The sequence below is a fragment of the Dipodomys merriami genome, unplaced genomic scaffold (genome assembly GCF_024711535.1).
Source record: "Dipodomys merriami isolate MVZ:Mamm:240054 unplaced genomic scaffold, mDipMer1.0.p SCAF_28, whole genome shotgun sequence".
NCBI classification, from domain to species: Eukaryota; Metazoa; Chordata; class Mammalia; order Rodentia; family Heteromyidae; genus Dipodomys; species Dipodomys merriami.
In genome coordinates, this window is record NW_027204270.1 from 10137062 (window position 1) to 10153668 (window position 16607).

General features: G+C 42.6%; 1 protein-coding gene across 11 annotated transcripts in view; it reads right to left on the reverse strand.

The window, feature by feature from the left end:
• Positions 1 to 16607, reverse strand: part of Epb41 (erythrocyte membrane protein band 4.1) — a 175232-nt gene that overhangs the window by 12327 nt on the left and 146298 nt on the right. For 6 of the 11 annotated variants that reach the window (XM_070037457.1, XM_070037450.1, XM_070037451.1 and 3 more), the window contains 2 exons: positions 5530 to 5970; positions 4205 to 4333 (listed from right to left, as the gene is read on the reverse strand). In XM_070037457.1, the coding sequence (XP_069893558.1) occupies positions 4205 to 4333; positions 5530 to 5970 (570 nt within the window). The remainder of the gene's footprint in view (positions 1 to 4204; positions 4334 to 5529; positions 5971 to 16607) is intronic. The other 5 variants (XM_070037455.1, XM_070037454.1, XM_070037456.1 and 2 more) reach the window with 1 other exon arrangement.

Below are 16607 nucleotides of genomic sequence, written 5' to 3' on the forward strand. Positions count from 1 at the left end.
CTGTGCTTCAGTTTTAAGCCCTACCCTTGCATTAATACATTCAGCAAATGGCGTTGGAAATCCCCTTACAAAGTCATTGCTTTAATTATGCCATTTTATTATGATTACTAATTACCAAACTCAAATTCCACACTCGAGGCTACAATGAGTAGAACAGACCAGCACATTACCATCAACTGGACATTTATGGACGTGTATGTTCTTTTCAGGCATCACTTCACCTAGCCTCCTCCAAATCTTTTTTTTTTTTTTTTGGGTCCAGTCGTGGGGCCTGAACTCTGGGCCTGGGCACTGTCCCTCAGCTCTTCAGCTCAAGGCTAGCGCTCCACCACTTGAGCCACAGCACCACTTCCGGCTTTTTTCCTTTTGCTTATGTGGTGCTGAGTAATCGAACCCAGGTCCTCAGGCATGCAAGGCAAGCGCTCTACCACTGAGCCACCTTCCCAGCCCCTCCAAATCTTGCAATGGCATGTTGTATTGTCCCCAATGTGTAGCCAAGGGAACAATTGAAAAAAATTGGTAATCTGCCTAAGATTATCTAGCTAGATCTACCTGATGGAGCTAGGAAATAAGTTCCATTTGTCTAATTGCAAAGCATATGCCTTTACCCAGCAAGCTACACTGTTTCCTAAATGGAGGTAACACCATCCAGCTCTAGTAATGTGAGGATTCACTAAAAGCATCTGTGTAAAAACCACCTGCCAAAGCTACATCTAGTGGCCTCCTTTGCATTCTTTAGGCTTCAGCCTTACATCGCCTCTACAGAGAGGACTTTCTTACTTATCCTAGCCCCAATATAGCAGCCTGTCACATGAGCCCATATTCTTTGTCTATCTTTTTGGTGGTGCTTGGGATTGGACACAGGGTTTTATACACTGTAGGCGAGTGCTCTACCAATGAGCTACACCTGTAGCCACTTGTATTGTCTCATTCCATTTTAATTTCACTGTAGCACTCACCACTGTCTGAAACTTATTTAGACATTTGTTTATGTGTTTTTTTGCCAATCTTGCTTTACTAGTATGTGAATTACACAGGGGAGGAACTATGTTTACCTTTTGCATTGCCTTGGCTTAATATGTAAGTGTTCAGTAAGTATTTTTTTATTTGTTTAAAAAAATTTTAATTATAATGGTGATATACAAAGCTAGGTGCCAGTGGCTCACATCTGTAATCCTAATGACTCAGGAGGCTGAGATTTGAAACTCGTAGTTTGAAGCCAGCCCGGCCAGGAAAGTCCATGAAACTTTTATCTCCAATTAATCATCAGAAAACTGGAAATGACACTGTGGCTCAAAGTGGCAAAGTGCTAGCCTTGGGTGAAAAAAAGTTCAGGAACAGCACCCAGGTCCTGAGTTCAAGCCCCATGACAAAAAATAAAATTAAATAAAGTAAGTACAGAGAGGCTAATGTTATGTAAGTCAGGTAAAGAGTGCATTTCATTTTTTTTGGGGGGGGGGTCCAGTCATGGGGCCTGGACTCTGGGCCTGGGCGCTATCCCTCAGCTCTTCAGCTCAAGGCTAGCGCTCTACCACTTGAGCCACAGCGCCACTTCTTGCTTTTTCTGCTTATGTGGTGCTGAGGAATTGAACCCAGGACCTCATGCATGCAAGGCAAGCGCTCTACCACTAAGCCACCTTCCCAGACCCAAGAGTGTATTTCTTTTTGGACAATGTCATCCCTTCCCTTGCTCTCTCCCAGTTCACTATTTTTTTTGTGTGTGCAGAAATTAGTATACAGTTCAGTTTATAGAGGAAATAGTTCTCATTACTTTTTCCTTCTGTGAGTAACAAAAAAAAATTCAACACTCATGCATTATAAAAATAAAGGAGAAGCTAGGTACTAGTGGCTCACTTCTATAATCTTAGCTACTCAGGAGGCTGAGGTTTGAGGATCTCAATTGGAAGTCATTTGGGATAGACAAAACCAAAAGATTTATCTCAAATTAACCAGCAAAATGCCAAGAGTGGAGTTATAGCTTAAGTGGTAAAGCACTAGCCTTGAGTGTAAAAGCCAAGAGAGAGCCGGGTGCCAGTGGCTCACACCTGTAATCCTAGCTACTCAGGAGGCTGAGATCTGAGGATTGAGGTTCAAAGCCAGCTAGGCATGAAAGTCCATGAGACTCTTATCTCCAATAAATCACTAGAAAACTGGAAGTGGTTTTCTAGTGGCTCAAGTGGTAGAGTGCTCGCCTTGAGCTGAAGAGTGCAGGGACAGTGCCCAAGCCCAGAGTTCAAGCCCCACGACCGACCAAAAAAAAAAAAAAAAAAAAGCCAAACTGGGCACCGGTGGCTCACACCTGTAATCCTACCTACTCAGGAGGCTGAAATCTGAGGATTGCGGTTCAAAGCCAGCCTGGGCAGGATAGTCCGTGAAACTCTTATCTCTAATAAACCACCAGAAAATGGGTAGCTCAAGTGGTAGAGTGCTAGCCTTGAGCTGAAGAGCTGAGGGACAGCACTCAGGCCCAGAATTCAAGGCCCACGACCGACAAAAAAAAAAAAAAAAAAAAAGCCGGGGCTGGGAAGGTGGCTCAGGTGGTAGAGCACTTGCCTTGCATGCATGAGGCTCTGGGATCGATTCCTCAGCACCACATAAGCAAAAAGAAAAAAGCTGGAAGTGGCGCTGTGGCTCCAGTGGTAGAGTGCTAGCCTTGAGCTGAAGAGCTGGAGGGACAGCGCCCAGGCCCAGAGTTCAGGCCCCACGACCGGACCCAAAAAAAAAAAAAAAAAAAAAAGCCAAGAGAGAATAGGAGGCCCTGAATTCAAGCTCCAGCACCAGCACAAAATTAAAAAAATTAAAATTCGCATAACACCACCATGAAGCATACATATACTAATATCATAGGCAAGAAAAGTGAAAGCTCAGAGATGTTCAATGACTTATCCAAGTTAGAAAATGGGGGAGGGCTGGGAAGGTGGCTCAGTGGTAGATGCTTGCCTTGAGCTGAAGAGCTGGGGGACAGTGCCCAGGCCCAGAGTTCAGGCCCCACAACTGGACCCCCCCCCAAAAAAAAGAAAAGAAAAGAAAAAAGAAAATGGGGGAGCCAGGACCAAAACTTAGATTGACTCAAAGCCTGTTGCCTTAATAATTATGCTAGACTAAAATTTACAAATTGCTGGTGAATTTGGTGTGTATAAGCAATCAGATCAAAGAAGTATTTTCTTTTTTGCGGGGGGGGGGGGGGAATCCAGTCATGGGGCCTGAACTCTGGGCCTGGGCACTGTCCCTCAGCTCTTCAGCTCAAGGCTAGTGCTCTACCACTTGAGCCACAGCACCACTTCCGGCTTTTTTCTTTTTGCTTATGTGGTGCTGAGGAATCAAACCCAAGGCCTCAGGCATGCAAGGCAAGCGCTCTACCACTGAGCCACCTTCCCAGCCCAAGAAATATTTTTTTTTAAGTGTGTGTGTGTATGTGTGAGTATGTGTTTGTGTGTGCCTGCGAAAACTAGGGCTTGAACTCTGGGCCTGGATGCTGTCCTTGAGTTTTTTGCTCAAGGCTAGAGTTCTACTACTTGAATCATAGCTCTATTCCCAGCTTTTTGGTGGGTAACTAGAGATAAGAGTCTCATTGAGGGCTGAGAATGTGGCTTAGTGGTAGAGTGCTTGCCTAACATGCATGAAGCCCTGGGTTTGATTTTTCAGTACCACATAAACAGAAAAAGCCAGAAGTGGTGCTATGGCTCATGCATGTCATAGAGTGCTAGCCTTGAGCAAAAGAAGCTCAGGGACAGTGCCAAGACCCTAAGCTCAAGCCTAAGGACTGGCAAAAATAAATAAATAAATGAATAATGAATAAGTACAATAAAACAAGCACTCCATTCCCCTCTCCACCCCCCCCCCCCCGCCCGCCATCGCAGTTGGCTTATACCTGTAATCCTAGCTACTGAGGAGGCTGAGATCTGAGGATTGTGGTTCAAAGCCAGCCCGAGCAGGAAAAGTCTGTGAGACTCTTAGCTCCAATAAACCACTCAGAAAAACAGAAGCGGTGCTGTGGCTCAAGTGGCAGAGTGCTAGCCTTGAGCAAAAGAAGCTTAGGGGCAGAGCCCATACCCTGAGTTCAAGCCCCAAGACTGGCAAAAAAAAGAACTTCTCCAGAAATCCTGGCATTATCAGAAGTAAGTGACTCAGAAGCCTGTGAGGAAAGAAGGCCACTTTGGTGTTTATTGCCATCTCTGGTTTGGAAGGAACAAAGGTGACCTACCTGGGCAGCCTCATAAGTGATGGTCTTAGTCTCAGTGTGGACAATGGGGACGTCTTTGGTTGGGATTTCACTTTTTGCAGCATTGGCCGTATCTGAGATGGTGACTGTCTGAGTCTTTACGAGAGGAGGCTGTGAAACAGTAAAGAAACAGAGTTAGCAGAAGTTTCTGAAGGCCAGGAGAGCTGAACTGTCTGACATTGATCTGATCAAAGTATCTGCTGGAATAAAGCAAAGGGCAAGTTCAATCTCCAAAGGTGTTTCATCTGCTCAAGACTTGGACACCATTCCAAAGTAGCTCTGACAAGGTGTCACAACACGAAGGGCATTAAAAAGCAGCATTACTGTAATCATTTTCATAAGCCTAATGGAAAATTGTAAGATCAGACAGTTATGACTGGTGATATAAAACACTTCAGACTGACCTTCAAATGTGAATATAAAACTATTTGCCAAATAGCAATCACTTTCATTTGTCCTTGTGAGTGTGCCATTATAATTAAGCAAGTCAGCCACATTTCCTCCACTACGGACAAATGGTACAGGACAGAGGCCCAGGAAAACATTATCCTGGAATTCATTAACTTCTTTCAAATCAATGTCAGACATTCACATTGGATTTACTGAGAAGAAACAGCCTTTGGGAAACTGGAGAGAAAACTCAGTTCTACCACCACCTGGTGATTATTAATCTCAGAATTTCAGAAGAATAAATGTTATTGTCCATCTGCTCAACTTCCGCAAGACTATAAATCACCCTAAAGGTACCATTTGATTGTGATCAGGTTCATCCACCTCAGCATAGGAAGAGAGCCTGCGATCAGGGGAGGCTCTGTTTATGTGGTCAGTGGTAGTGGTGGCCTGAACAGTGTGGCTGCATTACATACATTATTATTTGGGGCCTGAAATCTCATTTTAGAAAATATAATTTGGAATTTTTTTCTAGCATGGTCTGAAAACACTGAAGGCTCCTTGCTGTGGAAACCTCTATAATTCATCTCTTCCCACAGCTCAGACTTGAGCAAGGAAAAGTGGAACTTATTGATGCCAACTTCATAGCTGGAGTTTACTCCCAAGAGTTCTGGAAGGCTGTCAGTGGGAAACATTTGTAGCTATGGAGGTAATTCCTTTGAATGAATCTCTGTTTTTTCTTTTTGACACAATCACAGACTTTACTCTGACTCTCTGATTTTGAAAAACAAACTGGCCACCACTACCACCACCGCTACCACCACCACCACTACCACCACCATCACCTCCTCCTCCACAGAAGATTGTAGCCCTCTCCCATAGAGTCATGAGAGCTGCATCATCAAATCAGGTACTACCTGGAAACTTCGAATGAGGGTGGGGAACTGGTTACCCACACAAGAGTCAAGAAATGATCCATTTTGTTTTCCAAGTGGCTCTCCTGGTGTAACATGCTCTTCACTACTGTCTGCCTTGTTTTCACCAAGCTGCAGCTGACAGGAGGCTGAGAACTGTAAGGCACTGGCCTGTTCCTCCACTCCTATGCATTCCCCACTTGGGCCACTTGGCGTCTCCTTAATATCAAGATGGCCAGCTGCCCCCTGCTCCTTCTCTTCTGTCTCCTTGCTGCTTATGGAGAGGGAGCCAAAGCCAAAGCTCTGCGGAGACTCCGATGGGGTGGTCATCTGGCTCTGACTAGGATCTACTGACTGCTTGGGACCCTCCCATTCAGAGGCAGGGTAGGCAGATGGCCCTTTTGTCACGACAGCCACCTCCTCTGTGCGAATGCCATTTACACTCTACAAATGAACGGACATATACAAAAGCAAGAAGATTAGGAATAAGAAGGGGACATTAGAGTGAACGATGAGGATCAACAATGATTTATCCACAGCCTCAAAATATTAAGACAAATATAAACCATGAATGCTAACACCAAAGGCAGCAAAAGGAAAAACTGCTAATCATCATACACATCAGCGCTTAAGCAGTCTCAGCTTCATTCTGGCCATATTTCAATAACACTGTTAACCTGGGAAAGAATTTCAACATGCCTCACACAGTATTCAACACTTTGTATTCCACGTTCATCCCTGTATAACTTCATACTTAAAAGAGTTACATTATCATTCTTACAGAACTCATTACTATGCACAGGACACAAGGTAATTTATGAGTCAATCAAAACATGTTCTTGATGAGCCTGGTTGGGTTGGAAAAATATCACGTATCTCATATCCCTATGTATGATCAGACTGGCCTCCAACAGAGAAACTAAAGCCTATACTCTGGTTGGCATGGGATCAGATTTGAGTCCATCCTGTACAAATTTACTCTATCATGGTCATGGCATCACACATGTATCAAAAATAGGAACTATTAAGCCAGGTGCCAGTGGCTCATGCCTGCAATCCTAGCTACTCAGGAGGCTGAGGTCTGAGGATCATGGTTTGAAGCCAGTCCAGGCAGAAAAGTCCCCATGAGACTCTTATCTCCAATTAACCACTCAAAAACTGGAAGTGGCGCTGTGGCTCAAGCAGTAGAGTGCTAGCCTTGAGCACAAAGAGGTTCTGGGACAGTGCCCAGTCCCTGAATTCAAGCCCCACAACCAGCAACAACAACAACAAAAAAAGGAACTGTTTCTTTACAGATCAATGACATCATACCTGTAATTTCTGTTACAGTTCATTCCTGAGTTTAATGCCTCTAATCATAGGAAAAACAGCTTTGTTTTAGGTCTTTAGCTTAAACTAAGTCATTTCTTTAAAAAAAAAAAAAGTAATTTTGAGGCATTTCATTAGAAGAAAATTGGCATTTATATACACAAACTAATAGTAACTAAAATTTCATCACACATTTACTTGATCTTTAACTTCACTAATTCTGGCTGCTATGGAAGGAGATGCTCTTCTCTCTGGATGACGTAGAATATGTCATTGATGAGCATCTTGCATTTTTCTTTTATTAGCAGTAGGGTTTATAACTTACATTAACCCAGTTTCCTGTTCTATCATTGGCTGTGGTAGAACTCAAAAAGTTTGCTTTCCTTGGATCTCCATGTGCTTCATGGTTGGTAAAACAAATTGGCCTGCAAACCCTGCAGCCACAGTCGTCAGTCCAACTGTAACCTATGTGGCCATGGCTCAGCTCCTGTCTCCACTGGAATGTGGTTCATCCAGCCCAGAAGCCAGTGCCCAGTATACAAGTTTACCAGAAAGCAATGCAGCCAGCAAGAAAAACCTCCATTGTCAGAAAAAGAGTTTGCCCTCCCCCCAATACTGGGATTTGAACTTAGGACCTTGAGCTTGCTAGGAAGGTGCTCTATAAAAAAAAAGTTAGCCAAGCGCTGGTGGCTCACGCCTGTAATCCTAGCTACTCAGGAGGCTGAGATCTGAGGATCGCGGTTCAAAGCCAGCCCGGGCAGGAGAGACCGTGAGACTCCTATCTCCAATAAACCACCAGAAAACCGGAAGTGATGCTGTAGTTCAAGTGGTAGAGCCCTCGCCTTGGGCTGAAGAGCTGAGGGACAGCTCCCAGGCCCAGAGTTCAAGCCCCACGACTGACAAAAAAAAAAAAAAAGTTTAAAAGTTAAGTGTTTTAAAGAAAACATGGGTCAGAAGATATCATTACAATAGATAGTAGGTGGATCCACTGCTAAAATTCAAATACAATCTCTATGTGGAAGAAGAGGGAATTCCCATCTGTAGAAAAGGGATACAACCTGTCTGAAAAAAAGAACCATGTAGCTGAAGCTAAGTGTTGTGGCATGTAACGTTACCATGTGCTCACCAGAAAGTTGTGAAGGAGCCAAAGAGGCCTCAAATTTTGGTAAGATCATTTGGCCATATTAATACCAAATAGGAACTTAATATTAGAAAAGAGACCTTTACAGATTTTCTTGGAGTAAGTAACATAGATTGGGTCAGCTAGTACATTTTAATCATATTATATGCATTATACATATTTTTTGTTTTGGGTCCGGTCATGGGGCCTGAACTCTGGGCCTGGGTGCTGTCCTTCAGCTCTTTTTTTTTTTTTTTTTTTTAATTTTTTTTGGGTCCGGTCGTGGAGCCTGAACTCTGGGCCTGGGCGCTGTCACTCAGCTCTTCAGCTCAAGGCTAGCACTCTACCACTTGAGCCACAGCGCCACTTCCGGCTTTTTTCTTTTTGCTTATGTGGTGCTGAGGAATCGAACCCAGGGCCTTGAGCATGCAAGGCAAGTGTTCTACCACTGAGCCACCTTCCCAGCCATGTCCTTCAGCTCTTTAGCTCAAGGCTAGCACTCTACCACTTGAGCCACAGAGCCACTTCCAGCTTTTTTTTTTCTTTTTGCTTATGTGGTGCTGAGGAATCGAACTCAGGGCCTCAGGCATGCAAGGCAAGCACTCTACCACTGAGCCACTTTCCCAGCCCGCATTATACATATTTTTTAAAGCACTACTCTTTAGTCTGTAAACTAGCCTATGATGTACAATTTTTTTTTTAACCAATGCTCTATTAAGGCAAGAAACAGCATCCCGCACTCAAGGATTTTAGATCAGCTTCACTCCTGAGCCATCTTCAGACATGCAACTCATGAGCATCTCAAACTGATCAGGCAGATCAAAAGATCTAGTGGGAAAAAAAAAAAAAAAGATCTAGGGGCTGGGAAGGTGGCTCAGTGTTAGAGTGCTTGCCTTGCATGCATGAGGCCCTGGGTTCGATTCCTCAGCACCACATAAGCAGAAAAAGCCGGAAGTGGTGCTGTGGCTCAAGTGGTAGAGCACTAGCCTTGAGCTGAAGAGCTGAGGGACAGTGCCCAGGCCCAGAGTTCAGGCAACCATGACTGGCAAAAAAAAAAAAAAAGATCTAGTGAAAATAGCTGATTATGAACACTATTCAAGCCATGAAGGATGATAACAGAGGTTGATAACAGAGCTGTTTGGTCTACAGATCAGACATACAGAAAATATACCTCTTGCCAATAGTGTATGAAATCCTCACCTTTACAATGAGAATATAACTGGGTTTGACTTGTAAAGTTCTAGGGATCAAATATGATACACATATGAAAACATTTTGTAAGTTCTAAAGAATGATGTCAATTCATTTAACTCAACTACACAATTAACAAAGAACTTAAATGTGTGTGTGTGTGTGTGTGTGCGTGTGTGTTCAAACTCCCTATGTGTTCATGCCCTAAGACCGGTTGCACAGGAATTAACTTTTTGCTGTTCTTAGCATGCTGACTATTTTCTAGGGTACTGATTTCACAATTTCTTTTTTGAATCAGATAAACTGCTATAGAGCTGTCCAAAAATAGACCAGCTGACCATGCACAGGGTTCATCAAATTGCTGTTTGCTAGTCTTAGTTGTCAATACTGTACCATTCTCATGGAGAGGAGCTTCAAGCATTCTCCAAATAATTTTGCCAATACTGAGAAGATTGACTAGTAATGAAAAAAAAGCCTAAAGCAATTAAGAACAAAATTTGTACCATTCTGCTGAAATGATTTCTTAAGTGATAATCTGTTATCAAAAAGCTATTCATGAATTCAACATTGCTTAGGCTAGTACTATGTGGACCCAACGTTGATACTGCTACAGAAAATTAGATCTCTCTCTCCTGCCCCCCCCCGCCAAAATACACAGAACAGGTCAAAGATTAAAACCAAAGCCACAGTACTTGATTGAATACCTATTAAGTGTTAGTTATTAGAAAGGAAAGGAAAAATGTTAACACTTGGGTCAGATGACCATTGTAGGATTTTCATAATATAGCCATGTAAACCTCTCCAGTTGGCTCCAATGTCCAGATCTCTTGAACACAACAAATAGCTATTTGTAGGATGGCCTCCCAGGTACATGGAGTTCAATATGCTCCAAACTCAACTCACTTCTGTTGCTGCCTGGGCCTCGTGCCCCAACTTTCACTGTTTCTATACAGTGGTAAACGAGACTGCTCTAGTCCAGTCTTTCATGCCAAATCCTGAGAGTTATCTTCAAGTTCTTCTTTCCATTTACACATCAATCCCCAGAGTGTCTCTATTACTATATCTACCAGCTTCATTCAAGCTCTAGTAATACCTTATACTGATGTTTCCTGTTTTTCTTCTCTCCTTTACTCCTTCTTTCTCAGCTCAAACTTTCTTTTTTTTTTTTTTTTTTTTGCCGGTCATGGGGCCTGAACTCTGGGCCTGGGCTCTGTCCCTCAGCTCTTCAGCTCAAGGCTAGCGCTCTACCACTGGAGCCACAGTGCCACTTCCAGCTTTTTCTGTTTATGTGGTGCTGAGGGCCTCATGCTTGCAAGGCACGCACTCTACCGCTGAGCTACCTTCCCAGTCCTCAGCTCAAACTTTCTCTGAATGCATCTTCTACTGCTAAAGTGTTTATTTCTAAGATGAAAAGTCCATTTTCTACCTTAAGACTCTTCTGAACACTAGATTCTTAAGACAAAAATTCCAAATCTCTCCACTTTCATCCTGCTATACTTCTACATACATCATTCTTCTCTTTTGTTTCAGTGCTAGGGATGAAACCCAGGGCCTCGTGTATGTTAGGCAAGCACTTCATTTTCTCTCCATTAATTCAAAACTATCTGCAGAACAGACTGTGATTTATTTTGCTGCCATGCTGCTGTAAATATTGTTCCTTCTAGCCACAAGTAGATGGTTAGCTCAAGTGTCAGTTCTTTGGGGAGTTTTCTCCTGGTTGCCTTTCCTCCTCTCCTCTTTGTGCTCTTGTTTTTTTTTTTTTTTTCCTCTTCCTTCTTTTTTGGCAGTACTTAGGTTTGAACTCATGGCTTCCCACTTTCTAGACAATCGTTCTATCACTCGATCCTAGACTTTTTGTGATTTAATTATTTTCCAGCTATTGTGATTTAATTATTTTCCAGCTAGGGTCTTGCCTGGGTCAGCCTCAGATTGTGATCCTCCTAATTATGATCTAAGTAGCTGGGACCACAAGCAGATGCCACCATGCCCAGCTTGTTAATTAAGATGAGGTCTCACTAGTTTTTTGCACAGGATTACCTTCAAGTACAGTCCTAATCTCCACCATAGTCCTAATCTCTAGCTCCCAAGTAGCTGAGATTACAGGTATGAGTCAGTCTTTGAAGGGACTGACCCTGACTCATGCTAGCCAATTACTTTATACTTAGTCATCCCTTGAGCCTCTCATTAGACCTCTTTATTACTGGTATGCTCATTTGTTTCTTCCATTAGACTACAAGCACATGGAAGAACCAGAACTTCCTTATTCCCACTATATCTTACATAGCTTCATATCTTTTTTATATAGTTTTTGGCATATAATAGGTGCCTGGTAAAAATTTGATGAAGGCACTTTAAATAAATCTAGTTGAGAAGGGATTTCTTCTTTGTCTTCTGTTACTTAAAAACCGCAATGTTGCTGGGCACTGGTGGTTCATGCCTGTAATTCTAGCTACTCAGGAGGATGAGATCTGAGGATCGCAGTTCAAAGCCAGCCCAGGCAGGAAATGCTTGCTTAGAGCTGAAGAGCTGAGGGACAGTACCAGTGTTCAATCCCCATGACTGATGAAAGAAAGAAAGAAGAAAAAAGAAAGAAAGAAAGAAAGTAAACACCCCTCCCACACACACACACACACACACACACAATGTTTAGCAAAGCATGTTATAATGGAAAGAACACAAACTATGGCTCACTGAACAACATTCATTATCTAATCTACTATTTAAAATCTTCCACCAACAAAAGAAGAGGAATGTTAATATTATTGCATATTCTCCATGAATCAGGTACTGTGATAGTTATTTAACATGCTTATTCATTGAATTTTTTTTTTTCCCAGTCCTGGGGCTTGAACTCAGAGCCTGGGCACTGTCCCTGAGCTTCTTTTGCTCAAGGCTAGTACTCTACCATTTGAGTCACAGTGCCACTTCCGGCTTTTTCTGTGTATGTGGTGCTGAGGAATTGAACCCAGGGCTTCATGCATGGTAGGCAAGCAATCTACTGCTAAGCCACATTCCCAGCCCCCGCTGAATTCTGTATAATCTCACTTTGAGGTAGTCATTATCCCTGTTTGTGTATGCCTGAACTGGGCTTGAACTCAGGGCCTGGGTGCTGTCCCTGAGCTTTTTTTTGCTCAAGGGTAGTTTTCTACCACTCGAGTCACAGCTCCACATTTGGCTTTTTGGTGATTAATTGGAGTTAAGAGTCTCACAAACTTTCCTGCTTTGGCTGGCTTTGAACAGTGATCTTTAGATCTCAGATTCCCGATATTATCCATTTTATAGATGAAGAAAGAACAGGTTAAGGAACTTAGAGCTAGGAAATAATGAAGCTAGGGTTTAGGTTCTATTTTATCTCTAGTTCTAAAGCTCATCTTCTTCCAGAAAGTATCTCAAGTAGGACCACAGGACATCTTCTGTTATGTTCTAAAGAATTAATAGCAACTCTGACTCTAATTTTGAGAAGTACATGCTTGTCTAAAGTACTCTTAGCCACTCTTGGTAGCTGACAATATATTTGTAAATATAAGAAACTAGAAAAGCCAGAAGACAAGACTCTAGCCAGAAGAAGATATAAAGGCTCCATGACATGAGACACTCAGAATTTGGCATGTATGGTTGAAGAATTTTAACTGACAGTGTTGTTGCCTTTGGCTATGATCATCAGCAAGGGCCAGGATTATATAAGATTGTATAACAGCTTAATACCAAATTAGCCTGGAAGCTTTAGAGGGATCTTTCCAGAAATATAAATTGATATATGGCTACATCTGAGCCTTGCATAGTAACAAAAGGCAAAACTGAGACCTAATGTGATTTTATTTATTTATTTTTGCCAGTTCTTGGGCTTGAACTCAGGGCCAGAGCACTGTCCCTGAGCCTCTTTGTACTCAAGGCTAGCACTCTATCGCTTGGGCCACAGTGCCACTTCCGGGTTTTTCTGTTGATGTGGTACTGAGGAATCAACCCCAGGGCTTCATGCATGCTAGCAAGCACTCTACCACTAAGCCACATACGCAGTCCCCTAATGTGGCTTCAATGTGCCCATCTAGGTGTTGTTTATCTAAAGGACTGGGAGAGCTAAAAGAAAGATACAAAACTAGCATCGGTGGCTTATGTCTATAATCTGAGCTACTCAGGAGGCTGAGATCTAAGAATCACAATTCAAAGCCAGTCCAGGCAAGAAAATCCCCAAGACTCTTATCTCCAGTTAACCACCAGAAAACAGGAAAAAACAGGAAGTGTGGCTCAAAGTGGTAGAGTACTAGCCTTGAACAAAAGAGCTCAGGGACAGTGTCCAGGCCGTGAATTCAAGCTCCATGACCAACAACAAAAAGAGCCAAAAGAAAGAAACACAATTGTAGATTGGCTGCCTATACAAGATACTTAGTGATGTCTAATTAGTTTTAAGAATGTGAAGGATAAGACCATTAAACAAATGGTTAATTGATTAACAACCTCACTTGAAAGTTCTCAATCTTATTTAAAAAGTCAATGGCTTTCTGTTTTGTGGAAGAAAACAAAGACCTCTTTCTCTTGACAACTATTTATTCGAAGGGATTATGTCTCAGAATCCTCAAATCCTATGTATATATGTGCCTTGAAGGGTTATAAACCCCCATCCTTGCCTCATGGGTCCCAGACAGCATTAAGAGCAGGATATGGGCATCTTACAGGCATTGTGCTGCCATTTCATTGCATATAACCCAGAGTCTTTTTATTTTCAGGCTATTTTTGAAGTAAGAGCCATCTATTTGAAGAGACAACCAAAACGACTAGAGTTATACTTAAAAGACTTTCTTGAGACTCTCTTTTTTGTGTGTTGATCGTGAAGCTTGAATTCAAGACCTAAGCACTGTCCCAGAGCTTTTGTGCTCACGGCTAGTACTCTATCACTTTGAGTTGCCACTCCATTTTAAAAAGACTATCCTTTCTTTCTTTCCTTCTTTCTTTCCTCCCTTCCTCCCTTCCTCCCTCCCTCCCTCCCTTTCTTCCTTCCTTCCTTCCTTCTTTTCTCTCTTCCTCTCTTCCTCTCTTCCTCTCTTTCTCTTTCTGTTGTCAGTTGTGGGGATTGAACTCTGGGCCTGGGCACTATCCCTGAGCTTTTCAGCTCAAGCAAACACTCTACCATTTGAACCACAGAGCCACTTCTGGTTTTCTGGTGGTTAGTTGGAGATAAGAATCTCACGGTCTTTCCTGGCTGGGCTGGCTTTGAACCTAGATCCTCAGATTGCAGCCTCCTGACTAGCTAGGATTACTGGCATGAGCTACCAGCGCCCAGCTAAGACTATCTTTCTTATAAAATATCACAGTGAAAAAAAATTATATATATTTTTTCAAGCAAAGTGATATTAATTTCTCTTGGGATAGTCTTCGTAGTGATTTTTTCTTGTATCCATTAGGTCTCTATTTTCTTACTTAGTGAAGACTAATTTTGCCTTTGAGTAGTGACAGAAAACCCATTCCTTTCTCTGTGCTGTCTCATTTTATCTTTCTATATAGTAAAATTGTGGTTAGGTAGAAATGGAGCATGTGAAGGATGGTAGACTTTTAGGAAAGAACTTACATCTCAGTGCCATGCTGAGATGTAAAATGAAGAAGAAGGCAAAAATACTGGAAAAGACCAGCATCCTGGATAATATGCTATGTTTCATTTGTCATTTGAACATATTTTCTATGCCAAGTATGGTGGTACATACTTGTAATCCTACCACTTGGGAGAATGAGCCTAAATACTGAGACTATCATCTCAAAAAACCAAAACAACAAAAACAAAGAAATCAAAATGATAGAGCTATCAGGTGCCAGTGGCTCACACCTATAATCCTAGCTACTCAGGAGGCTGAGATCTAAGGATCTTGGTTCAAAGACAGCCTGGGCTGGAAAGCTGGTGAGACTTTCATCTCTAACTAACCACCAGGGAACTAGAAGTGGCATTATGGCTCAAAGTGGTAGAGCACTAGCCTTGATCCCAAAAGCTTAGAGACAGCACCCAGGTCCTGAGTTCAAGCCCCATCCAAGCCCTATGACCAACAGAGAAAAAGATATATGTATTTTCCTACATGTGTTAACTATATACATGGAAACGACCTTAATGTATTCTATTATCTTTTGTTACTGTTTTCATATATAAGTTCTTGTGTCTGATTTTAATAGTGAAATGACTTTTAAAACATGAAAAATGAGCCAGGCACCAGTGGCTCATGCCTGTAATCCTAGCTACTCAGGAGGCTGAGATCTGAAGATCACAGTTCAAAGCCAGCTGGACCAGAAAAATCCCTGTGAGACTCTTTTTTTTTTTGGGGGGGGGTGTCTGGTCATGGGGCCTGAACTCTGGGCCTGGGCGCTGTCCCTCAGCTCTTCAGCTCAAGGCTAGTGCTCTACCACTTTAGCCACAGCACCACTTCTGGCTTTTTTCTTTTTGCTTATGTGGTGCTGAGGAATTCATCCCAGGGCCTCAGGCATGCAAGGCAAGTGCTCTACCACTGAGCTACCTTCCTAGCCCTCCCTGTGAGACTCTTATCTCCAATTAACCATCAGAAAACCGGAAATGGTGCGATGGTTCACATGGTAGAGCATTAGCCTTGAGCTGAAGAACTGAGGGACAGCACCCAGGCCCAGAGTTCAAGTCCTATGACTGACAAAAAATAAAACAAAAGGGGCTGGGAAGGTGGCTCAGTGGTAGAGCGCTTGCCTTGCATGCCTGAGGCCCTGGGTTCGATTCCTCAGCACCACATAAGCAGAAAAAAAAAGCCGGAAGTGGTGCTGTGGCTCAAGTGTCTGTAGAGTGCTAGCCTTGAGCTGCAGAGCTGAGGGACAGCGCCCAGGCCCAGAGTTCAGGCCCCACAACTCCCCCCAAAAAACAAAACAAAACAAAAAACTTGAAAAATGCTAGGGACCTATAATCTTAGCTACTCAGGAGGCTGAGATCTGAGGATCATGGTTCAAAGTCAGCCCAGGCAGTAAAGTCCATGAGACTCTTATCTCCAATTACCCACCAAAATACTGGGAGTAGGGTTATGACTCAGGTAATAGAGCATTGGTCTTAAGCACAAAAGCTCAGGGGCAGTGCAACTTGAAAAGGGTCATGATTTGGGATATAACTCAGTGATAGAATATTTGTCTACCATTTGTGAGCCTTGGGTTCTATCCCCAGGTGTGCAAGAACAAAATCAAGCACATCAAACACAACCAACAACAAAATCTTTGATAAGTCCAGTAAATTATTTATGAAGGATTGCTGATAAGCCTTTAAAGACAGTTAGAAATAGATCTTTAATAGGTTCCTAAGAAAATAAATGAAGGGAAATAATTAATAGAAATGTCAACAGCTAGCTGGCTTGGGCGGTATATTCCTGTAACTTCAGCACTCAGAAGGTTAAGCTAGGAAGAATCTGAGTTTGAGTCCTACCTAGGCTATCCTGCAAGACCATGTAGGAATAATTTAAGAAATGTGAATTTTTAA